The sequence below is a fragment of the Tauraco erythrolophus genome, chromosome 14 (assembly GCF_009769465.1).
Source record: "Tauraco erythrolophus isolate bTauEry1 chromosome 14, bTauEry1.pri, whole genome shotgun sequence".
Classification (NCBI taxonomy): Eukaryota; Metazoa; Chordata; class Aves; order Musophagiformes; family Musophagidae; genus Tauraco; species Tauraco erythrolophus.
This window is the reverse complement of record NC_141478.1, coordinates 16,073,569-16,097,311: the sequence shown is the minus strand read 5'-3', so window position 1 is coordinate 16,097,311 and position 23,743 is coordinate 16,073,569. Positions and strand designations below refer to the sequence as shown.

The following is a 23,743-nucleotide window of genomic DNA, read 5'->3' as shown; positions in this document are numbered from 1 at the left end:
TGCCATGTGCCAGTGAACCAGAACAAAAGTTAACAGGTTTCAGACAAAAATACCAGTTATCCCAGCTTTTCTGAAACACATTTAGAAGAAATCTAAAAATACTAACTATGTCAGATGAAACTTTCAAGACTGCTTAGCATAACCTTAACTTTGAAAAATCAACAACTGAAGTCTTAACTCACAAAGTCCGTGCTAGTTTTACTAATGGCTTCAACAAGAGAAGAGGACATGAACTTCAAGTTGAGCCAAACTAAGTATCACATTACTTCATCCAGCAAACTTTTCAGTTAATTTGAGTACTGAAACTTACCTGAATGGTTCCCTGTGAGTTTCCCAAACCTAGCATTTTGTTGAAAATTTTTCTGTCCTGTCAAGTAGCGGTAAACATGGGATCTTGACGTCTAAAGATAATTAACTATATAGTTCTTAACCTCAAAAAAGAAGGAATTGCTCATTTCAACACATGAAGCTTCTCCACAAGCACAAGTAATCCTACAAACCAGAAAAGGAACTGTAAAGACAATAAGAACTTTCAGGTTTCAGCAAGTTCTTGAGAGCTAACTCTCCAGGTAAGAGAGCTCACAGTGATAGAGCTGACATAATGACCAAAATTGAACAGTAGACAACTGACATTTAATAAAATATATTGAGTTATTAGAGGGTCAGAACAGCTCGTCTTGAGCTAGAATCGTTACGAGAGTGAAGAACAGTGCGTACAGGGACAGACACTGCCAACCCACTATGAAATAAGCATGCTTGTTCGTTACCTGGGTGAGAAGATTTGGCCACTGCCATGTTGTGCTACAGCTGTTTATATCTAAAATAACAGCATAATTAAGGACAAATTCCTCAACCTCCAGAGGTGGTGTAGGGACTTATGTTCCAGCCTGTCTTTCCTTGTCAGCATTTCCCTACGGCACTTCTTCCCCATCAGAGCAGATGACAGTTGAGCTTAAATATGTGCTTTCTACTGGACAACTGTAAGAACAAGCTGTGAACAAGAAGGAGCTATATGGAAACACTGTGGAAATTAACATCAAATAGACTGTGTGTAAATGATTTTGTACAAGGAAGTGTCAGTCATCTTACCAAATTTTCCCACTCAAACAATACTGCTAACAGTCTATTGCTAGTTACACTTAAAAAAAAAGTGTAACTGAACTGAATCACAAGATAAAATGTGTATGTTTAAAGTTCTTGCATGTGACATTTGCTATCATTGGACTATATGAACATTTTTCAGTGTCAGATTTTTCGTGTTACCAAGGTCTTACTCACATTTTTCCATCTATGCTATGATAACGTTATATTGCAACCAAACTAAGGCTTGTTATTTTGCTTCTCTCTAATATGCCTTCTAATGAGGATACTGCATCAATTAAATTGCATTTCCCCGAGTCACCTGCTGCTTAAAGGTTACAACCTTGAAAAAGTCTACTTTTATACAAAATAAATACAGCTCTTAATTCACTATGTTGTATTTAAGTATGTACTTTGTATAAACTGAAGCAATTGACTACGATAAGCATCCTAATGGAGAAAGCTGATCTAGGCAATGAGCTAGCTTTGGGTTATAGATTTACTGTAGCAGGAAAGAAGAAACGTTCAGTTAAAAGTACATCAGCTTCACCTTCAAGTCAGTATTTCCTGCTGAATACACCAAAAGATTCAATTTCAAGAACTCAAATTGCCTTTTATTACATATTGGAAAATTTTTTCAAGAACTTGTGTATACAAGTTTGAAGAAACATTTGACAATACTGTGAAATACCAAATGAGTGTAGAGATTGAATCCAATGAAAGTGTACACAGAAGAGCATATGCTTCACTTTTAGCTTGTGTGCCTGTGATCCACAAGAGCAGCTCAGTAAAGACAATCTGGACACATACTTTACTGTATTAATTAGATGGCTGGCTACAAAATATAATTTTTGCATTGTGTTTAAGTGAATTTTCAGGAATGCTGATTTCATCCTCTGTGTTACAGTCTTCCTTTCTATCTGCTTTGTCAGGTCTCAGATTCCATACAAACGTCACAAGAAAAGTGGTATATCTGAGCATTTACAAAGTGCCTTTTAGAAAAACATTTATCACTATGGCAGTGCTCAATTTTTTGCTAATTTTAAGAATACTTGTCTTTAGCTTTTGTTTCACAACTACAATGCAACAACAAAAATCTTATGATTCTGTTTTCTGTGCTAGCTTTTATCTAGTGGAAAACAAGTTCTACTCTACTTTTCTGGACACTTCCATATATATTGTGTAGGTATTTGGAGCATGTGCATGCTAAGTTGTATAAACAGATTGAAAGTATAAATCTGTATTCTTTCACCAGAACATGCGCTTCAAAAAAAAAAAGAGGCAAATGAAGTAAATAGTCAGAAGTAGGCATTGTCGTTCTGGTACTCCATGAATATTTTGTAGTATTGTTTTCCAAGCTCACTATTACAGATAAAAGCAATTCTGCTCAGTTTTTTTGATTATCAGATATTGTCAACAGATACCAACTGCGATAGTTGCTTTTGGAATGGTTAGTCACAGTTAAGGCATAAGTTAAGCTTCCAGATGTATTCCATTTTGATATTAACAAGCTCATCTGCTTATAACTTTTGCCACTAACAAGCTCAACTCGTGCAGAACAATGCCCTAGAGTTCAGGAATTTTTTACCTTTTTTCCAAAGCTTCAAGACTTGTAACGAAAAAAGGATATTAACAGAAAACTGTCTGAATAGCATGCGTGCCATCTCGGGTAACCTGAAACCCTTTACTCCTTTATTGAAAGGGAAACTGAATTATCTGGGAGTTCAGACTTCATGATGAGCATTGACATTTAACTGTTCTTCCTTTGTGACCAAAGGACAATATTAGCATGTCTACAGTATATTGGGTTTCAGGCACATCTGTCTGAAACTGGAAATGTTATATGAATTCTTCTAATATGAGCAAGTAGCCTCGGCAAAAAGATACATACTCAATAGCCACTATGCCTGCTCCAGCTAAATTTGTTTGAAAAGGAATTTAAAGTGTCAATACTGTCACTGAAAATAATAAGATAACAAACACTTAGCTCGACATATTTATTTTTGAAGCTCAATAAATAAATGTAAATACACAAATTTGGAAAAATCTTAGTAACAGAATGTTTTTAAACAACATTCTGGCTTGTAGTCTTTGTTATTGACACTATTGGAATATTTCCTGATCTGCTTAAAGTAGGTAAGTCATTAGGTAAGTCATTATGTTGGTGATCCTCCATCACATTGGTTTGTTTGAAGAAGTTAGGCTGCTGCAAAGGAAAAGAGATGTCAGCCCTTGACACAGAAAATTATCTGAACTGCATACTTTAAGTATTAAAATTCCTATTCTGGGCATGACTTCTCTAGAGAATAGAGAAATTTTTCAGTTTACAGTTTGCGTATTAGAGACCTCCTACCATTCATTACTTCATTATTATAAAAGGGAAATTGTCACAAAAATAGAAAAAAAAAGAGAAAAAGGCATGGAAGAAAAAAGTGATACAGACTGGCCCTTTAGTTAATAAGACATTCTTCCTTTATCTGTCTAATTTTCAGCCTAGGTTTCTAACAGATTTGTGTGATGATGGGTTCCCATCACTGCAGCAAGTCTGCTTGAAATAATTTTAAAGCAGCTTTTTACTGGTGGACTTCATGTTTACACACTCTCTTTCTTAAAGACATTCTCCAAACACCTGAAACCAGGAATGTCATATTCCACCTGGCTGGCTTAGCTTTCCCACATTATTGTATACTACTGCTCTTACCCAGGCTTAGAACATGAATGCATAACTTGACTAGGAGAAGCAGCCTTTTCAAAAGTATCTACAAATTGCTAAATAGAAATTTTTATCAAAAAGTTTCAGCAAGAAGGTAATTGTTATTGACTTAATGGAAGCAGAGGAAGATCTGTGGTTCCCTCAAAATTCAGCAAGTATTCTGTTTCTGTATTCTATAAATACTACAAGACGCAACATGTTTATTTGGTTCCCATAAATTAGAAAAATCTAGTTTCCAAAAATTCTAAATTAGTGATTTAAAAAACAAAATATTACACCTGACCGCCTTTCCAATCTCAGAGAGCAGCCTAGCTTCTCTCACACCCTTCAGAAGTGTGCTTTTTTAAGGATACATGACTTACAAAACAAACAAAAAAGTGTTTTTAACTACAGTGCACTTGCTTAAATACACAAGTGGACATGTTAACATCATGTTAAAGTTCAAGGTACTTCTGGAAAAAAGGCAGATAGTTATTTTAACTCTGCATTCTTACATAGAATAATGATTATTATAGACCTTAGTTCCCTCTCATCGTTCACTTATCATTTGGAGAGGTCAATAAATAAGAACTTATCTGGTCCAGTTTACCTACAAGAGAAAAAAATACTAAAAGAAAAAGAAGTTATCTATAAATTACTTGTTTAACCCTGATAACATCTGAGTTGCCATACCCAGTTGTAATTGCAAGAAAAGCAAACAATATTCATCTTTCATATTAATAATGCCCCATTTTCCATGACAATTTTTTGTATTATGCCTATCAAGTCACATATTCCTGGGGCAAGAAAGCTGGCTAGGAGGTGCAATGATAGCAGTAACACAGTATAAATCTGGGTTCAAAAACCCGAACACACCAGATCCAGAAGCAAAGAAATCTGGACACATTGAGGAGGCAGTGCCCAGCTGTTATTTGGGCTCTTGTATCATGGAGACCATACCCAGCCTAAGATACAGTTTCATACCATGTAAGTAACAGAATTCTGTTGTGCTAGTGTACAGACTTGAGGATAAAGTCTTACACAAAATGAATTACCTCCTTTGTTTAGAGTAAAAGATAAAATAGCTTACTAACTGATGTAATGAGTAATGGATGTCACTATGACACAAAACTTGCCATGATTTGTGTGTTCAGCTACAAGGTGCAGTATTTCTTATAACTACTCAAAGCACAGCCACATCCAACTGTGATTTGGAATTCCATCTTGAGCAGCACGCACTATGACTTTGAAGAAAGTCTGTATGATTGTACCAAAGTCACCCATCCTTTCTTGAAACGTGAACAAAATCCATGGGGTAATCAGGCACAGGCGGCATGTAACGGGTTTGTCTTCCTTGTTACTCCTTGTTTTTGCTTCTGAGGACATGCACTTGGCTCCAGACTAAATCCATTTTCTGTTACAAGAGGACACAGCTATTCTTCTCTTTTTCTCTCTCTTTCTCTCGAGGCTCTTTGCGTTTGCGTTCATTACTCCCAGATTGTCTTCCACTTGCTGGAGAAGCAGCACCTTGCACCTGCTATGTAGAAAAAATGAAATCTTCAATAAAACAAACATTATTGTAGATGCAGTCTGAAGTATTACTCTGTGTTCAAGTTCACAAACAAAAGTTTAACTGTTACGCAAACCGTAGAATACAGGTAGGATCTTTCCATATAAATACTCTAGAACTGCCACAAAACTTCTTATTTCGAAAAAACTAAGTCAGCTGAAAATGTATTTCAAGTCCTGTGTGTCTCTTCTATTGTGTCCACACACTCAGATCAGTTGTTTCAGTAATAAAATTTGGCTTCCAGCATTTTCTGGCACTTCTATATTACTGTACTGGAATTTTTGCCTTGTTTCTTTTATAAGAACATATCCACATTTCAGAAGTTGCAGAGTTAAAGTGTTGGGTTTTAGTAGCTAGATACAGCAAGCAGAAGCTTTTTGTGACTACAAACTAGTTAAGAACTTGGCAAGGTGGTTGGTATACAAAGGCAACGTAAGTTTTTTTAATTCATCATCTATTCTAGCTGTTATCCATTCACAGCTGCAAATAAGCACGCTGTTAAGTCCCCTATTAAGCATGTTCTTCAGTTCTTTCTACCTTTTTGCAGCCAGCAGTAGAATCTTTGTCTTAGAAGTAGCTACTGATGATTCTATTAAAGCAATAAGCAGTGGAAATAACACAACTTTTAATTCATGACGACTGTCAAAATTCTCCTCTCATGCCTAACAAGCACATCAGTTAATCATTCTGAATTGCTTCGGGCCATCAAAGATTCAGCCTTCATACAAATTATTTTTTACATATTTTTAAATATAAAGTCTTGAGCAGTTAAGAACTCCCTGAATCCAGAAGACCAACTTAAATACTGCCTCTTGCACACAAGATTCAGTTATATGACAATTTTGTACATACATGTGCATGAATCACATTTTCCAAGCATTTTGAATGCAACTGCTTATGGGGATAGGACAGAAAGGAGTACTGGGAGAAACCATTAATTTCCTAATTTGAAGCAGACTGAATAGATTCACATTATATCATAGACTGAAACACCTAAAAATGTAAAGCAACAAACTTCTGCAAGACAAAATAAAGACAAAACTTTAAATACTATTAAAAAGCTCTTATTTGAATGCTGTTTTACAAGTAATGTAAAATATTAGCTAATACAATCTTTGTAACCTTGTGTATTAACTCATCCCATCATTCCAACTGAAGCAGTATGAATGAAACCCCAATTTAGAAAGTCAGGCCTGCTTTAAAGTATGTAAGCAGCAGCAACTGCTGTGTCTTCAGGCATATGCCAACAATTCCAGCATATTTCTTAAGATTCCTATATTTGTCTTGTCACTTGCTGTACAGAATGTAAATAGCAGTCTTACGAGTCTGAAACGTTTACAAATGTGGATCTGTCTATGTAAATACTAAGTTAATACTCTCTAAAACTCATTATCATATTCTGCAATACTGCTTTCTTACCTGGACCTGAGCAGCTGCTTGTTCTTGTTCCTGATAGTACTGAGAAGCTCTCCTGTCCTCCTCTTCCTGGAGCTTCTTTGCCAGCTCTAGATCACTGATTCCTTCTGGAATCTGTTCCCAGTTAATCTCTTGATTTTGCTGCTCTTGTTGTAGAGACAATGCCATCAGATAATCCTAAACAGTAAACTTGTTTATTAATGCTCTTTCACATAGAAAAGAGCCAAGTGAATTTTTCAGCATGTGCAGCTACATGGTACCTTCCCTTTTCCCCCAGCCTCATCTTCACATACGTTTACCTCATGGAAAACAGTTGTTTCAGAACTTGTTCATAACCTTAACTTCAGAAAGGCTAAACTGGCTACTTTATATTTCTCCTTTCACACCGCCTATGTCACAGCATACAAATAAAAGCTAATGAAAAAAAAATTGCTTTCAGGTTTAAATTCTATTACCTGGACAGCAGCAAAAGGAAGACAGTGTCAGCTCATACCAATTCTAGGTAGAAGTAATGATTTTGAAGCTGTCTCTTTGTAATTTGTTATTTCTAATTAACACTGATCTATCCTTGATAGAGTATCTCTCCCCACTCTACTGAACAGGGCTGAAATAAGGAACACTAACTCCTAAAGAGATGAGAAAATAATCAAAAGGTAGTTTTGAATATATCCAAATAGACAGCAACTCAAGCTATTAGTAGCCCTGTTATCTCTGACAGATTCTTTATTGTATGAGAGAGAGATCCAGTACTTGAATTTATTACAAAGCATCTGCTTATTCATTTGTACCCCCAGTATTTAAAACAACATTAATGGTGATTACTGTAAAGATAAACTTATTTTGCTTGTTCAGAATGTAAGATTTCTAAGGAGCCTGGTCTTGGTATATGCTTATTCATTAACTGGTACAAATTAGTCCCATCTCAGACACAACTATATATAACAATTTCTGGAAGTCAAGAACAATAACTAACCACCATCACAACCTGCTATGGCTTTTGTCCTACAAAGTGGGCATCAGAAGGCAAAGGTCAGTTATGACAATATTTATAAGCAGAAACGAATTTGTTACACAGGAGAAGTTTCACAGTGCCGTTTCTGTTTCCACATACAAGGCAAATGTGACATTTTACCCGAGTAAATTCTTTGCAGAAGTGGATTCTGAGAGATTAAAATCAGATTTTCCAGCTATTCATGGTTGGTCTCATTCTTCCTCCCTTGAAGTCAAGCTAATACTTCAAAGTAGCACTTTTAAGAACCCAACCTAAGTATGTATTATAGTCCTGTATATGCATGAGTACACATACATACACATCTGTGTAAGTATACCTATACATAACTAAAAATAAGTCAACATTTGTTACATATAGTCAAAACCAAACAGAAAAATACAATAGAAAGGCAGAAATCCAGTACTTGATCTATTTGATCCTGCTGCCCTCTGTAGACAGTTTCAGGGTCTGATGGAGGCCGTAGGTGAAATTCAGAATCACAGAAATTTCCATCACCGTCCACATTGTGTAAGCTTTCCCAGACAACTTTCTCTTCTGTAAGAAAGCCCTGGTCTGTCACCAGCAGGTAAAGTTGACCCTATGCAGAAGAATAAAGAAAACCTGTAAAACTAAAAAAATTATTCTTTACAGTCTGATATAATTAGCAGAAATGATCAGCTAATAAAATTGTTGCATTCCAGTAAAACATTCATTTAGATTTTTTAGCAAGTTTAAAGTTTAAATGAATTGGTATACAGCATTAAAACACCAGATACTAGCATACATTGCTAAATTAACAGCCATACTTAATTTCTGTATTTCATCTTGTAATTTTTCATTATTAATGAAAGTTCACATTGACTAAAAATTAATATAAACCATGAATATATACCTTGATAACTCATTGGAAACACACCTACAAGTATACCTCAAGACTGGCAAAGTAAATTTTAAATCCTAGGACAAATCACATTAAATTCCAAAGGTAAGATATGGAGACAAAGGTAATCTTTCCAAATCCAAGGGGCATTACTTCAAAACAAACGCATCTCAGACCATGTTTTATAAGGGATTTTGATAGAATTTAAGGTTAATTTCAATTGAAAAAAAAATTTAAGATTCTTGCTATCACTTGTCACTAATAACTGCTTTTGTTGGATTTGAGCCTTTTTAGAGTTCCACAAGGCCACATTTCTCGATTTCAAACTCTGAAATTATAAAATGGGCTGGTCTGGGAGTGAGAGACAATACTAAAGTCTAGAAGGCAAGGTACAGGAAGGATGAAATGCAAGCTTAGATTGAAGGAATGGGAGAGGAGCTGAAATCCAAGGGAAATTACAAAAGCAGGGCTCAAGTAAAAGGAGATGGTGCTGCATGTTTAACAGACAGCAAAGCAGCACAAAAATCCACGTTTAAATTTCAATTTAAATTAGATTTTAATTTTATCCTAACCTTTTTATGTTTTTAGAATTATACTCTAAAGCAAGAATGTTATTACTGACCATACAGCACATTAAGACTGAAGCTTCCATTACTATTGCTGAATGCGCCAATCAAGATATTCAATGCAAAACTTGTTGCAGTATTTTAGCTGTAAAAATCAAAGCAGTTTGTTGTGACACTGACAAAAAATTGCTATTTATATTACAGCAGCTCAAAAAGGGTCCTCAAAGATCACTGTGCTAAAGATACATCAAAACACAAGGGGCAGTTCCTGTTCTAAGGATTTCATAGGCTGAACAGGCAAAAAATGAGAACATTGCCCCTACGCAACAAGTACAGAACTAACGCACTGATTTCTCTCAAGTTATTAAAAGACTGTCTGTAAGAGATGCTGAAATTAAAATCAGATCTCTTCCATCCGACAAGTTTACAGCCATCCCTTCTGCAGCTCGTAGGTCATATGACATAAAAACATTATCTGAAGGTTCACGTGCAGCGATTGTTCTAATATTACCTAATACCACAAGATGCTCCTACACAAAAGGCCAAACAGAACAGATAAAAAACCCACAAAGGACACAACTGTATGTTCAAGCTTTGGAATAGCAGCTACCCCAGCACAGGTGGGCTTGCAGACATAAAACAATTGTCAGCAACAAGTCTGATCACGTAACAGGAATTATCTTTCCCTCAGAAACCTGCCTAAGAACTGAATGCTAATTCTGATGCTTAAAAATCACTCAAAGAAAATAAAAGGAAGTAGTTTCACAACATTTCCAATTTGCACAGAATACCCTTCATGGTATCTTATACGTAAGAAGTTTTTAAAAAAATGTGGAAAACAAATAATAATAATAAAAAAAAAAAAATCACAGAATCTGTAAGGTAAGTGTATTTGAACCTTTTAAATTTTATTTTAACCAGTACATAGATTCAAGCAAAACCTAAAATGAAAAGAAAGAGGGTCAAGTTTTCCTCTATTATGCCATACATTTGAATTACTTTTTAAACAGCTCATAAACAGTGTAGCTTAATAATAATACTGAAATAGGAAAATACTAATGCTTTCAGAATCTCCCAGCTATTGTAAGCTAAACTTTTCACATATAAATATTAAAATATATCATTACCTTTACAAGATTAGAGTCTAGTATCTGTCATTCAAAAATATTTTAAAGCTAACTTATTTGAAATAGAGAACTATTTCAATATTGAATAAAATTCATATTCTTACTTTCTAAGACTTCCTCAGTTGAACTACACTTGAACACCAATTTTTTAAATGTCATCTTAGAGTAAATAAGAAAAATATTTTAATAGAGCTCCCTGAAAGGCAATAAACTGCATTATGTATCACTGCATTATCTAAACACCACCATTCCAATACCAATTGCAAAGTCTGAAAACACGTTGCTTCACTTTAACGAAACCTAGCAAACCAACACACACAGGCTCCCTAGCCCTTCTGAAGAGACAGAGTTCCTTCTCACTTTCTTGGAATGAAAGAACAATGGGAAAGCACAGATCAGAGATCCGAAGTCATCTTTTTTTTTTCCCCTTTTTGTTTTTTATGAAGTGCTCTGATCTCTACTTCATGTTAGTATAAATTTAACGGAATTTCTCAAAAAAAACAGATTCCCAAGGACCCTCAAACATTGCTAGTATTCATGTGACTTTTGGTAATAATTGGACAACTTTCAGTTTCATATACAAATTAAGAGCAGTCAGCAATTTTTCTATTAGGTGTAATGTAGCTCCTCATCTCTACAGAGCATCAACCTTCCTAGAACATCAATGTGTTTATTCCTTCTACTTGCAGCAAGTAAAAAGTGGCTACATCTACGGGCTGGTTTTATAGGCACTGTTTTAGTGCCATGGATGTTCTCATCCCAATCCTAAAGGCTCACCGGCCAACCTCATTAGCACACCCAAATGTAGACCACTAAGGGGATTTGTGATACAAGAAAATCTTTTTATCATATGACCTTCATGCTGCCTCTAAATCCAAGTTGCAATAAGAAACATCAGGAACCAGCCACCATACTCCAGCACTTGCCAGACCATGACATCAGTCTAGCTGCTATACAACCAATATAACACTGGGATTTCTGACTTGATGTGTCTAGTAGTTTTACATCACATTTGTAGCCTACCAAAGTTTCTGCACTTCAGCTCCACTCGGTGCAACACACAAGGAGAAAAAGGGAAAGAGGCACACAGAGACAGAACCAGTAAGTATTACTAAGTGTAGAAACATTTATTTAGACTGAACTAAAAAATTAGGAAGGACGCTTTAAAAGAGGTAAAAAACAGAATGTGTTTTCTACTTAATAGATCACAGTCCTAATTCTGCATTTGCTTTCTAGTCAGGGTTAAAGCTAAAACAGGATGATCAGCACACTGAGGTCATGCAATTAAACTAACAAATGTACAAAAATATGCTTTTCAACTACACCTTGCCAAGAACAATATCATACCTCACAAAATAAATATGTTCCTACCATCATAAAACGTTAACTGGCCATTTCTAAAGTATTACCAGCTTATCTTTGTAGGTTTATTTTTAAATGTGGGGTATTTTAATAAATACACAGTCTCATGGGTTAGCACCACTCCCAAAAGTACTAGCATATAATACACAGCAATAATACCTACTAATAACTGTTGTCAATAGGGAATAAAGCAATAAAAGAAAGTCTCAGGTGTGTAACTGTTACGGTAAACTGTGCCTACAATAAATTTATGAATAATTATTTATCCTAAGAATCAGTATCTAGATATTGTAGACCAATGCCCAGATTTTATAGTTTCACACATAAAAAGCTTTAAATAAAGCTAAGGATAAAAACAAGATTGTTCTCCTCAAGAATGATCTCAGTCTTCCAGTTTGCAAGAAAAAACCCTCTGAAATGCAAACAGATGTAGGCTGTGATGTTACTGGTTATAAAACCTCCTTTGCTGGGTTAATTTCATGACCAGATTAAGTAATTAAAATTAATGCTTTTTAACTACTTGTTCTGATGAACAAGTTAGCAAGTTTCCAACAGTTTAGAAAACTGAAAAGGCAAACCAAACACCTGTTCAATAGCTTTCTACAGTGAAGATAAGTGTTTTAAATCATATCCTTTAAAGTTTATGTAAACATTCTCTTGGACTTCTGGATCAGATTGGTTGGTTTTTATGAAGGTGTTTTATGTTGATGTGAATGAGTCTAATCTATCTGAATGTTTTAACTGTTAGAGAAAAACTTTTTTTTTTAAATTATATACCATTTGATTCAACAGAGTAACCCTCAGAATAAAAACTGTATGCTTACTAATAAATGAAAAATATTTAAACACGTTTTAAAGAAGTTATATACTTTGCCTCTACTATGTCAAACTCGGACATCATCTTAAACAGCCAAGGAAAAAGTGTAATTATTGCTATGAAATATACTTTGTATTTGAATAAAAGCCTGTGTTGAGTTCTGAATGAGAAACCCAACATTTATAAACTAGAAAACATAATTACAACACACATACTTAAAAATCCAAACAGGTCAGTGTCTTGTTACTTTTCAGTAAAGAAAATAGGTTGTATTACAGTCACGTCAGTGGGAAAAATGTTCCAACTGAACTAAGATATTCTTACCAAACTGATCCCCTCTTTACAGTCCTGTTTTTCCTTGATCTAGGGAATTATCATTTGATGTATTTATTATCTGTGTAATGAAAAGCAAAGGCAAAAAAAATAATCACATCTTTAACTGCTGAAAATGATTACTGTATAATCACATGAGCCAAGACCATTAATATGCAATTAAAGGGACAGAAGTAGAACAAACGACTACTTGGGCAAATGGACAAATAATAGTGAAAGAGATTAAGAATCTGGTAACTGAACTGCCATTATTAACTAACACTCACCATACTTCGACAGATGTCTAATATATTAAAGAATTGCCATATTTGCTTTTCTTTTATATGCAATGATTATTTTTTTTTAAATGTTACATATTTTTTCTATAAACATAAACATGATTCTAATACTCAAAAATGACAACGCATTGTATTATGCAAATTTCTTTCAATTTCCAGAAGAGGAATAGTAAAAAATTATTCCAAACTATATTGAATAATATAAACTGAGTAAAGAAATTATAATTGAACTGATGGTCTATTCCGAAATTTGATCTGTGAATCTTCACAATTACATTGTGACATCAACTCAGCAGCTTTAAGGAAAACCAAACACACTGAAGTCTTTAGAGGAAGATTATTTCAAAACTTTTCATAGTAATTTCTGAAAAAAGTCATTGCCACCATTCTTCAACTATTGTTACTTTACGTGTCAACTTCCATTATTTTAAAGTGAATGTTGTATCTAAAACTGAAAAATTACTATTGAATGAGCCCTTTTCGTTTAACGCTTATTCCCAGAGTCAGGAATTCCAAAGATATGTAAAAATAGCACAGTAGTTACCTGTCTGAAGATTAACCATTTAGAAGCATCCATATATTAAATTAAATTGGAATATTTCAAAACAGTAACAGATCTTTTGAAATACAGTGATGGTGAACTAAAGTTTCCCTCTTTTGCTTTTTCTCTTGTTCATAAGTCAAATATTCTTTTTTTAAATAACAAATATTTTTAAAAATGCTGTAATACAACTTCTCACCTGTTATTGTCCAGCTCAAAGCCCAAAGTACTATCTTCATCCCTATAACCAGTGTAGAAACGCCTTTTAAATATCTGCTAGCAGAGACTGTTAATAAGCTTTTGCCTACAGTATGTAACAGCACTGATATCCCCCTAGTCTATACCACGTATAGATTAGGAGGATATCATGTATCTATGTTCTAACCATTCTATTTCTGATCTTGCAAGAAGCACTTAAGAGTAAAAAAACCCAACTTATTATTGTTTAGGTAGTAACAAGTAATATTAAAAAGAAAGTCAGGTTTGTGAAGAGTCACTCGAGTTCCCTTCCTTAAAAATCTCCTTACTATCCATGCAAAAAAAAAACAACAAATAAAGTCAGACTCAATAGAGACACTGGACAAAGCGTCTGTAGACACTAGAGAAAGGAAGCATGAGTAGAGTAACCAGGCTAACAATAATACTAGTTGGGCACTAATATGCCCAATGTTTCCAAGGAGTTCTTGCCACTATGCAACATCTTGCAACAGCAGCCTATGAAAAAGTTTTCAAAGCAAAGATACAGGCATTCAGAATACTGCACTATTTATTCACACTTTTACATAACTCATTTCAGTAAAACAGCCCTCTAAAATAAGCAATCCAAAACCAAAGCAAAGATCCTTTGATCTGACAGTGGAAAGTCACTCTAAAGTCAGTATAATTGGGTAAAGTGTTGTCAGTGTTAGTAAATCTTCTATTTTTAAATTGATACTGCAATAAAGACTGCAAACTCTTTGTAACAGAGTCTTAAACAGGAAGTTCAAATCACATGCACAAAAGATGTTACCATTCTCCACCTCTCCCATTTCTGCTCTAAAATATCCACAAGATTATCCCTTATTAAGGAATGACAGATAAATGCATATATAACGTATTAAAAAAAAGAAAATATCTATTATCTCTAAAATAAGCTCACCAGATGGGATGTGGAAAGAAGTTTAATACAAATTAAATTAAAGATATAAAAATTTAATACAAAACAAATTAAATATATAAAAAAATAAAACCGTTGAACCAAGCACCACAAATATTGAAAATGGATCAATCACATGCGGCACCAATATAGAACAGAATTAAGGCTATTCAGGTTTGTCTATTTTGTTGGAAAAACTGATATGTTGAACTTTAAAATTTCTTCAATTGATGAATGAGCTTGGAACAAGTTTCTGCATTTTCTTTGAAAATGCTTAGTGATCTTTTTTTTCTTCTTTCCTCCAGTAAGCGCAGTTAAGATCAGCCTACATTCTACTTTGAAATATAACGCACCGAAATCCACGTCCTTTCACTAAAACATTAGCCTCAAAAAACTCCACTGAACTTAAGAAATACCCCCAGCGTACAAGTCACTGTATGAGCTAGACACGAAGGCTTCCAAATAAAAGTTTAAATATTGGCTTCATTAGAGTGATACTTAAACAGCCTAACATACCTAAGGGATTTTCATTATAAATTCTTGCTAATTATTCAAAGTGTAAATGTTTCTAAAAATAAACCAATTTTATTTTATGTATATACCTTTTATTATATGTATAATTCCCTTTTGTTTGACTCCATAACTGTTTCGTTTGGATGTTTCCATATATTGGTTTGGAGGGAGAAGGGGGTAGGGCAATATTAGAGAAAGACAAATAAATTGTATAGCTCTTGCCCTAAAAGTTCTACACCTTCATTTTCTCTGGCATATGTTGCGTCTTCAGTTTTCCTAATTGATGGACTTTTCTCCATAATCCTGCTGACTACTGCTCAAGCCATGAAGTAAAAGAAACTCCATTAAAAATCTGCAGAGCTAGCATTAAACCTAGTAAAAAGAAAGAGTAAAGCAGTTGAAAAATCTCAACTCTGTGACAACAATGCATTTGGCACTCATTTGAGTATCCCGGAGGTCCAAAGATTTTTGGATAGCTAATCTTGGCTAAAAGCCCAAGTCAAGTCTATTTCTGACTTCCTTGATATGAAAGAATACCTATTCAGATAGCGATTGTAAATAGCTAGGTAGGTTAGAAGCACACAGAAAGGTTACTGCTCAGTTTTAAAAATAAATAAATAAAGAATTTGTCTGTATCACAAGAGTTTCTTGGTATCTCATATTTTGTAATGTACCACTCACCAAAGATCCAAGGCAAAATGAACAACACTGTTTAAAAGTGACAACCCTAGGAACCCGAAGCTTGTAGATAATACGGAAATTGAACAGTAGTTGCAAGTGAGGTCACCATAATGACTATGAAACACAAGAATAATGACCCATATACCAAAACTTAGCATTTCAGAAGTCTAAGACTTCTCAAAAGGACAAGATTAAAACCATAGTGACTTAGAAGCAGTAAAGCTTAAACACTTAACTAACAAGTAATACTATTCTTCAAATATTTTAACGTAATATTCCTTAGGACTTGGATTTAGTTCTTACAGTCAGACACAGATTTTTCACGCGTTGGGTTAACCTGTTCTATATTGTTAACATTGGTTATAGTTCATTGAATTGTTGCATTTGATTTTTTTTAAGGAAAAAGGATCTCAAGCGACAAGTATATGTTTACAAGTATAAAGTGGATAAAGCACTGACAAACACGTATCAGGTTTTGGCCTTTAAATACTGGGCTGCAGAAGATGACAATCTATATTCTGCAAACAAAATTCTGCATTGATAATTCACAAGGTCAAAGAGATACTCATTGACTGTATTTCATACAAGGACTATTTTGTATTTTAAAAGTTTCAATTATAGCAGAAAAATAATGATTTCCTGGAGGATTTAAGTATTTTACCTGGAATATCCTTTAAACAAAGGTTTCCCGCACCTCTAGGTAAAAGTGCATCTGTACTTCTACTTAGCATTTTCTTTTTAAAAGCAAATTATTTTGAGGTTGGGTATTTTTTCCCGTAATAAAAGCAACCATAAACAATGTACAGGCTTACATGACAAACTACGATCACCTGAGCTAAATTTAGAAAAATGGTGAGAAGCAAAACTATACCTCTTTAAATTGTCACATAAACGAGCTTCATCAAGAAACAAAAAATTATAGTCTTGACCATAAACAAATTTATTCCATAGCTTTTTTTTTAATTATTTTTAAACAGAAGAAGAGAGGATAAAGATCCTTTTATCTGTCCTACTGCTTTAAGAGAATATCACTGTATATAGATTTAAAACAAATCTTCGTTGTGCTCTAAAGAGCTATTAGAAAACCAAATGTGTTACCCGTTTGTAGAGTTAGTAATTAGTTATCAGGACTATTCAGAACTTTAGCTCAGCTTATCAGTAGTTATTCAAAATGCTAAAGATAAGTATTGACAGTCAAAATTAACAGAGGGAGAAAAAAGGATTAGTTCTACCAAATGGAAAAGTTAGTGTCATTCACATGAGGTATATGACATTACCACATAACAATGGCAAAAACAGTGGTTCCTTAATGTTTTTGTATGTTACATTCCTCCTTCTTTTGCATTTATTACTATTTTTCACAAATGCAAGTGTACATGAAATTAAAGTCTTTTATTTAATAACAGATAACAAATAAAATTTCAAGAGTTCTATACAAAGGTAAAAACTCATACGTATGTTTGAGAGAAACGTCTAACTAAGTATGATTTGACATTGTAAGCCAATGAAAAGTTTACTTCAGCGAAGACAAGGGAATGATTAAATCTTAGGAGATAATTTGATCATGCCCTTTTCTGCTCAAATCAGACACATAAAAATATGCTATCATCCTTGCCTTTACTAAGCTGTATTAGAACAAAGATGCTTCATAAACGATTGTAAACTTGCCAAGCCAGATTCTCCATTCCACAGAGGAAGGAGTCCCATAAGCATTAACCAAGTTGTCAGTTGCTTTTCATATCCTGAAATGCTCCTTTCACAATTCTCACCATTTGGCTTCCCCAGTTTCAGATTAAAAAAAATAACCTCTTCCCTAACAAAAGGAACTGACATTGTAGCTCATCTCAACTTCTGCAAATGTTCGGTATTCTGAACACCATGATGGAGCTACTCATCTACTGGCCCAAATGTAAAGCAAAGTTTTATATCCTCAGAAACAATAAATTAAATAAATTTGTTAACGTTACTATTGCCAATCACAAATGGCAAGTAAATTTAAGCCATGTAAGAAACGTATGTCTTTATACATAACCACAAAAGGAGTTAACACAAGGAGGAAACTGAACATAAGGGGATGAGCTACAAGAAGATATGAAGTTATAATGGAACCTGATATCTACAACACTGTAATCAATACTTCAGAAGTAACATTTGCTACAGACCTTACATTCATCATAAGCTGTACTTACATATAACAAAAAAATGGAGTTTATTTCTATTTCAAGACTGGAAAAAACAAAATTTGTTTTGAAATGAGAATGCAAACCACAACGGTAAAGACAACAACATTGATTATACCTTGTATTTGGTCATGGTGCTAAAATGGTTGTTCCTGAAAAACACGCAAAGCTCTCCCTCCTGGACAGCTGAAGTTAACTCACACAGTCCATGGTATGTCAGCTGTGTAGCTGTGTTATTTAGAAATTGCTCAGCGACAAATCCTACAAAAGCAATACATACTGTTATGCGTGTCTATTATATACTTCCTAATATATAAAACCTGGTTACAATGGCAATATTGTTCCTATCTCCTCCCTACTAAGATGCCCCGCTACTACCCCAAGTCTAAGGGAACACATTCAGAGAAGGGAAAATGAGTTGAAAGTTCTAAAACCTCAGCATTGTAGACAACCCTCTCATGTTCAGAAATGCTATACCCACTTCTAACACTACTGATTTTTTTCTTCCTTGTCATCATGTAGTATGTAATTCATGTTCTAATTATATGAGACATATAGCCAAGTTGAAATCTGAATGCTGCCCATAATACCTTCTCATAAAAGAAAGTTCTCTCCAGCTTTCTGAAAAGTATATTTAAAAGATTAAGAGAATGAGGCTGATCCTTGGTTTGGAAATTGCATCAAAGAAGTTTAGAAGACAAGCACAATGCTGTCTGTCTGCCCAGGGAAAGAGGTTGAGCAGACAGAATGCAGATCTTCACGCTTGTACCTGTACATACTAAGATCCACGCACAAAACATGTAACTAAGATTTGATAGGGTAGATACTTTGATAAAGCATAGAAAAAAGTTACCCACCTTCACTAACCAGTTCGCTGTTGTCTGACTGTTTACAAGAAATTATCTTCTCCACTAGCTGATTGTAACTGCAGTTACCAACTGCTTTTACTATGTCAGCAACCTGGAGCAGGAAGGAAAAACATACAAAACAGAACTTACCTCTGTGGAGAACAGAACACAACTGTAAGCCTATGGCAATTATGAATAAGAAAATAAGAAGAGTTTCAACAAAAAGAGGACATTATCTATCTCCCTAAAAATACCAGGTCAATAAGTTTTAGCCCAGACTGTTACATGTTTTGTAGTCTCAGATCCCATTTTAAATCGTGAAGTTAATGCTAAACATCCAAAGCTGTTGCTAAAGCAGACAGAGGAGAAAACAGGGCATCAGTTGGGCAGGGCAGGGTGGGATGAGGCAAGTCCAAAGGGATAAGAAAACAGCAACTTTCAAGAATAAGGCACGAAAAGAAAAAGAAAAAAAAGAATTGAGGCAGATTGTCCCAGCCAAATCCATCAGTTTCCCCCTAAGTAAATTTACTGTTTATTAAATAATATCATTAAAAATAAGTTATATGGTTGTTGAAGATGCAGTTCTAATTGGTTCTAACATCCTCAGTTCTCAAAAGCAGTGACTAGTAAATCAGAATTAAAGAAAGGAGGAAAGTAACCTTGCATTCCTTCCAAGTGTTCTCTAACAAGCTTTCAAAAACAGTGACTGGGACACCATATCTGGCAAGTTCCTGCCTCTCTCAGAACAATTCTCATTTACACAGTCATGAATTCAGCGTAAGTTTTGAAAGTTAGCTTGACTACAGACCTAGTCTCTGCAAAATTACCACACTAAAAAACACACATGTACGGTCTGTATTCACTCTTCCTCTGAAGAAAATCCAATATTCCTGTCTAGATTTTAAAAAAATAATCATTATTATTGACTCCAGTTAAAATTCTGAAGCATCTCCCCTCCCCCCAATAAAATTCAGAATTTCAATAATTCAAACAGAAGTTAAAAGTAAGTTACCTGAGGGTCCACTAACCATCCATGGTACAAGGGGATATCAAGAAGATCAAACACTATGCATTCAGGTGTGTATTCAAATACTCGCACACCTGTAAATTTCACATTAACATCCAGACCCGTCTGTAACTTATGTAGAATCGCCATTGCATCACTCATATTCTGGCAGCAGAAAGAAAAAAAAACAATTCAAGATTGCAACAATGGGAAAAAAAAAAGCATGACAAAACCCAAAAACGCAGATTGGAAAGGAAATGGAGATAGAAAAGATTCACAGACTAAAACTACTGATTGTTACAGACAGTTGCCTCTGTGTTGTTGTCCTTTAATGATAAGACAGTTATTAGCAAGAACCACAACTAATGGAATCAATAAGGGAAGACAAAAATCAGAATAACGATGGCTTACTATAAAGGACGCATAATGAGAAAACCCTTTAAGAGCCAGGCAGGCTAACAAGGCATAGGTGGGGCACATGCTGATGAGTTACTTTATCAAATTAAAAGCAACTTGCTGAAATGCAGGAGAATTACAAATAACTGGATCTATTGAACGATAACATAGGCAATACATTAACTTGAACATTCTGTTCTGCAGCACGTTAGTGCACGCATTAATAGGCAGAGCAGGATGCCAACACAAGCCTGTATGCTAGAAAGTAAGGCAGACCTTACTATTTTTAAGAAGGCAGTTAAAGAAATCAGTCCATGCGTATTACAACTTAGTATTGTAAAGAATGTACCAATTAAAACATACAACACTAAGTAAACATGCTAAGTGAAGTAGCTACATCATTCAATACTTCATGATCCAATTCTAAGCAGTTTTGCATCTGTTGGAAAGATGAATGTTACCTAGATCTTGGAAGAAGTTTTAGACGTCGCTCAGCATGCAACAGAATTCTAACCCAAAACTTGCATGTCAAAATTGTGTAAGCAGACGTATATATGTAAAAGAGTCTTGCCTACAGATCGTTGAACAATGCTTTACACATGCAACAGCATGGTTTCATTAAAGCATGTAGCAAAAATCTCAAGTTCACCAACCTCGGGATTTTAGCTGAAGGAATTAAGATACTGCTCTTCCTGGTTTGCAAGTTTAAAGTTACTTTTTTTTTTTTTTTAAATACAATGACAGTAGGACAATAAGCCTGTTCCTACTTTGAGTAATTTCAATTTAGATGCAACTTTTGAAAACTCCTGAAGTGAATTTATAAACAGACATACTTCCTTGTTACTAGGCAGCTTTAAACCTGGGAAGCTCTCGGAAGAGTTGAAGCTCACACAGAAAAGCTTACGAACTACTTGATAAAGCATAGCTATAAAACACTGTCATGATCATTATCCAGTATCTGCACTTGAGAGTGGTTGCTAGAATGAGAGAATTTTACTGCTTGTAGCCCTTTAAGTGCACTGTTGTGTAAAACTACCAGGAAGGCGACAACTCCCACTACTTTACTACATGTTGCTTCATCCTTTTAAATATTTTGCTATGTCACAAGATTCAGAATTTAGCAAGATTTGTAAGTAATTTTCATGATGTGACTCTGAGGTTTTTTTTTATTTTTTAAAGTTTTTATTGTTATAACCACAAACCAAAACACCTTACTTAAGAAGTGCATTTCATTAGTATGGACCAGATATCAAGCACAAAAACTGTCAAGAGGTGTTCTGGAAGAAATAATGCTACACTCTCTTACTCTGCTAAATGAATAGGAAGAAAGTCTAGCAATTCGGCACTAGCCACCCACAAATTCAGATCATGCATCTACAGACATTAGTTGCATTTATTTTGTAACGCTTACTTTGTAAACAAAGCAGAAATAGATCAAACTGTCCAGAAAACTGCAGAAGTTTCTCACTACAATTGGAAAAGTATTATTTCTATTTTGGCTATTTCCACACCTTCAATGCTACACGCTCCTAAAAAAATGAATGTAAATAAGCAAGGATATAAATATACAGAACAGTTGAGCTTGGAAGAGACCTCTGGAAGTCATCTGGTCCATGTCGGCTGCTTAAGTAGGGCCACCGAAAAACAGTTGCCCAGAACCATGTCCAGACAGCTTTTGAATATCTCCAAGGATGGACACCCCACAACCTCCCTGGGCAACTTGTTCTTAAATTTGTGCATTAGAACTTGTGCTTTTTTTTTTTTCCAATCCAGCTTTCATTCAAATATTTAATTAAATCCCTCAAGTAGGGGATTTAAGAAAGTCACAGCTGAAATTAATATCTTGTCATGATGTTGAAATTATACCAAAATCAAACACTACAAATCCACCTGTCCAAAAAATTTACTTGAGTTTCTTATATAAAAAGAAAATGTATTTGTTTAGGTAAAGAACGTTAACTGTGGATGATTAACACCAAGACTTAGTTCTGATACTTCTCAAAAGTAATTATTTTGTAAGACTCAGTTGCCTAATTAGTTTCTTTTTCTCTCTCGTGATAACATCCATGCATCTACAAGTACATTTAGAACAATTTACTTTTATTTTAGAATGTTTTTTATTTTATTTATTTTAACAACTTAAAATTGTACAGTTAATTATTTAAGGAAAAAGTTTGTGACATTTACATAGTAAACCCGTGTATCTGAGCACAAGAAAGCCGAGGTTGTATTTTAAATAGGTATAGCTTTCATCACCCTCCTGTGAGTTGATTATAGCTATAATCTTCTAGAGCATAGAATTTTATGGAAAAACATAGCTAATTTTGTTATTACAAAAAGAATTCATATAATTTGATACAAGTCATATCTTGGGTTATTATTAAAAGAATCCACATTCAGTCTTCATTCTAATTTCAACTATCCCAAGATACTTGATTTGGTTTTCAACAAACAAGAGCAAGAAAAGGTGACCTAATAATAAATAGAAAGAGCTTCCTTCATTAACAGGAAGTATTTCTAAATACTCCACACCAAGCCTAGAAAAAGGAAAAACTAACTACAAAAATGTTTTTTCTGGTTTTTCACAAGATGATAAACCTTAGGTGAAAAAAAGTTTTAGTTCCTTCGGACATAAGCATTGTATTTTAGGAGCAGCTCCTTACCTGCTCATAATTTAGACGCTGAATTTCAGATATCTCCCTAGGTTTTGCATCAAGAATATAGTCTCCTAAAAAAAACAAGAATAAAATTAAGTTTATTCCACACTGAAAGCTTCAACATTTTTACGAACATTTCTGACTGAAGCTGACTGATCATAAATACCACCACTGAAGTTTTATATCAAATTAATGAGATCACATTGTTTTATAACCTGAATTATAATCATGGAATAAAATATGCACATAAAACACATACTAAGATCATATTAAGAATTAAAATGGCCAATGTTGTTACTAAAGCAGCATTTCATAATCTCTTGAGGTATCATACCAATCTTTTAATTATTCAGGATTTACCTCTCTGTGCCTCAACTTAAAAAATGTAAAAAGGTCAAACTGTTCACATTAAGATATGCAATTGCATAACACAACTTAAAAATGCAACCACTTATCCTAACTAATACTATGAATATTTTGGCATAAGTTCTCATATACCAATAATTCTGAAAGGCATGTATGTCTACACAACACAAAGGTAATTAATCAGTTAATCAACACAACAGGGTTCAAGACTTGTAACTTTTTAGTGACTAGTATCCATGAACTGCCTGTTAAATTTTTCAGATTTCAATGAAAAATTTTTCTATTCATCATTACAGGTTTCCCAATTC

The 23,743-nt window shown here is 34.3% G+C and overlaps 1 protein-coding gene across 1 annotated transcript in view; it reads right to left on the bottom strand.

Annotated features, from left to right (window-relative positions):
- Positions 1-1,036: 1,036 nt before the first annotated feature.
- The window catches only part of MINDY2 (MINDY lysine 48 deubiquitinase 2), a 32,805-nt gene continuing 10,098 nt past the window's right edge, over positions 1,037-23,743 (bottom strand). Inside the window, exons 3-9 of the mRNA XM_086620090.1 lie at positions 23,076-23,140; positions 20,023-20,181; positions 19,020-19,122; positions 18,281-18,423; positions 8,174-8,347; positions 6,762-6,935; positions 1,037-5,309 (exon numbers count right to left, since the gene is read on the bottom strand). Of these exons, the coding sequence (XP_086476216.1) occupies positions 5,190-5,309; positions 6,762-6,935; positions 8,174-8,347; positions 18,281-18,423; positions 19,020-19,122; positions 20,023-20,181; positions 23,076-23,140 (938 nt within the window). The 3' untranslated portion in view covers positions 1,037-5,189. The remainder of the gene's footprint in view (positions 5,310-6,761; positions 6,936-8,173; positions 8,348-18,280; positions 18,424-19,019; positions 19,123-20,022; positions 20,182-23,075; positions 23,141-23,743) is intronic.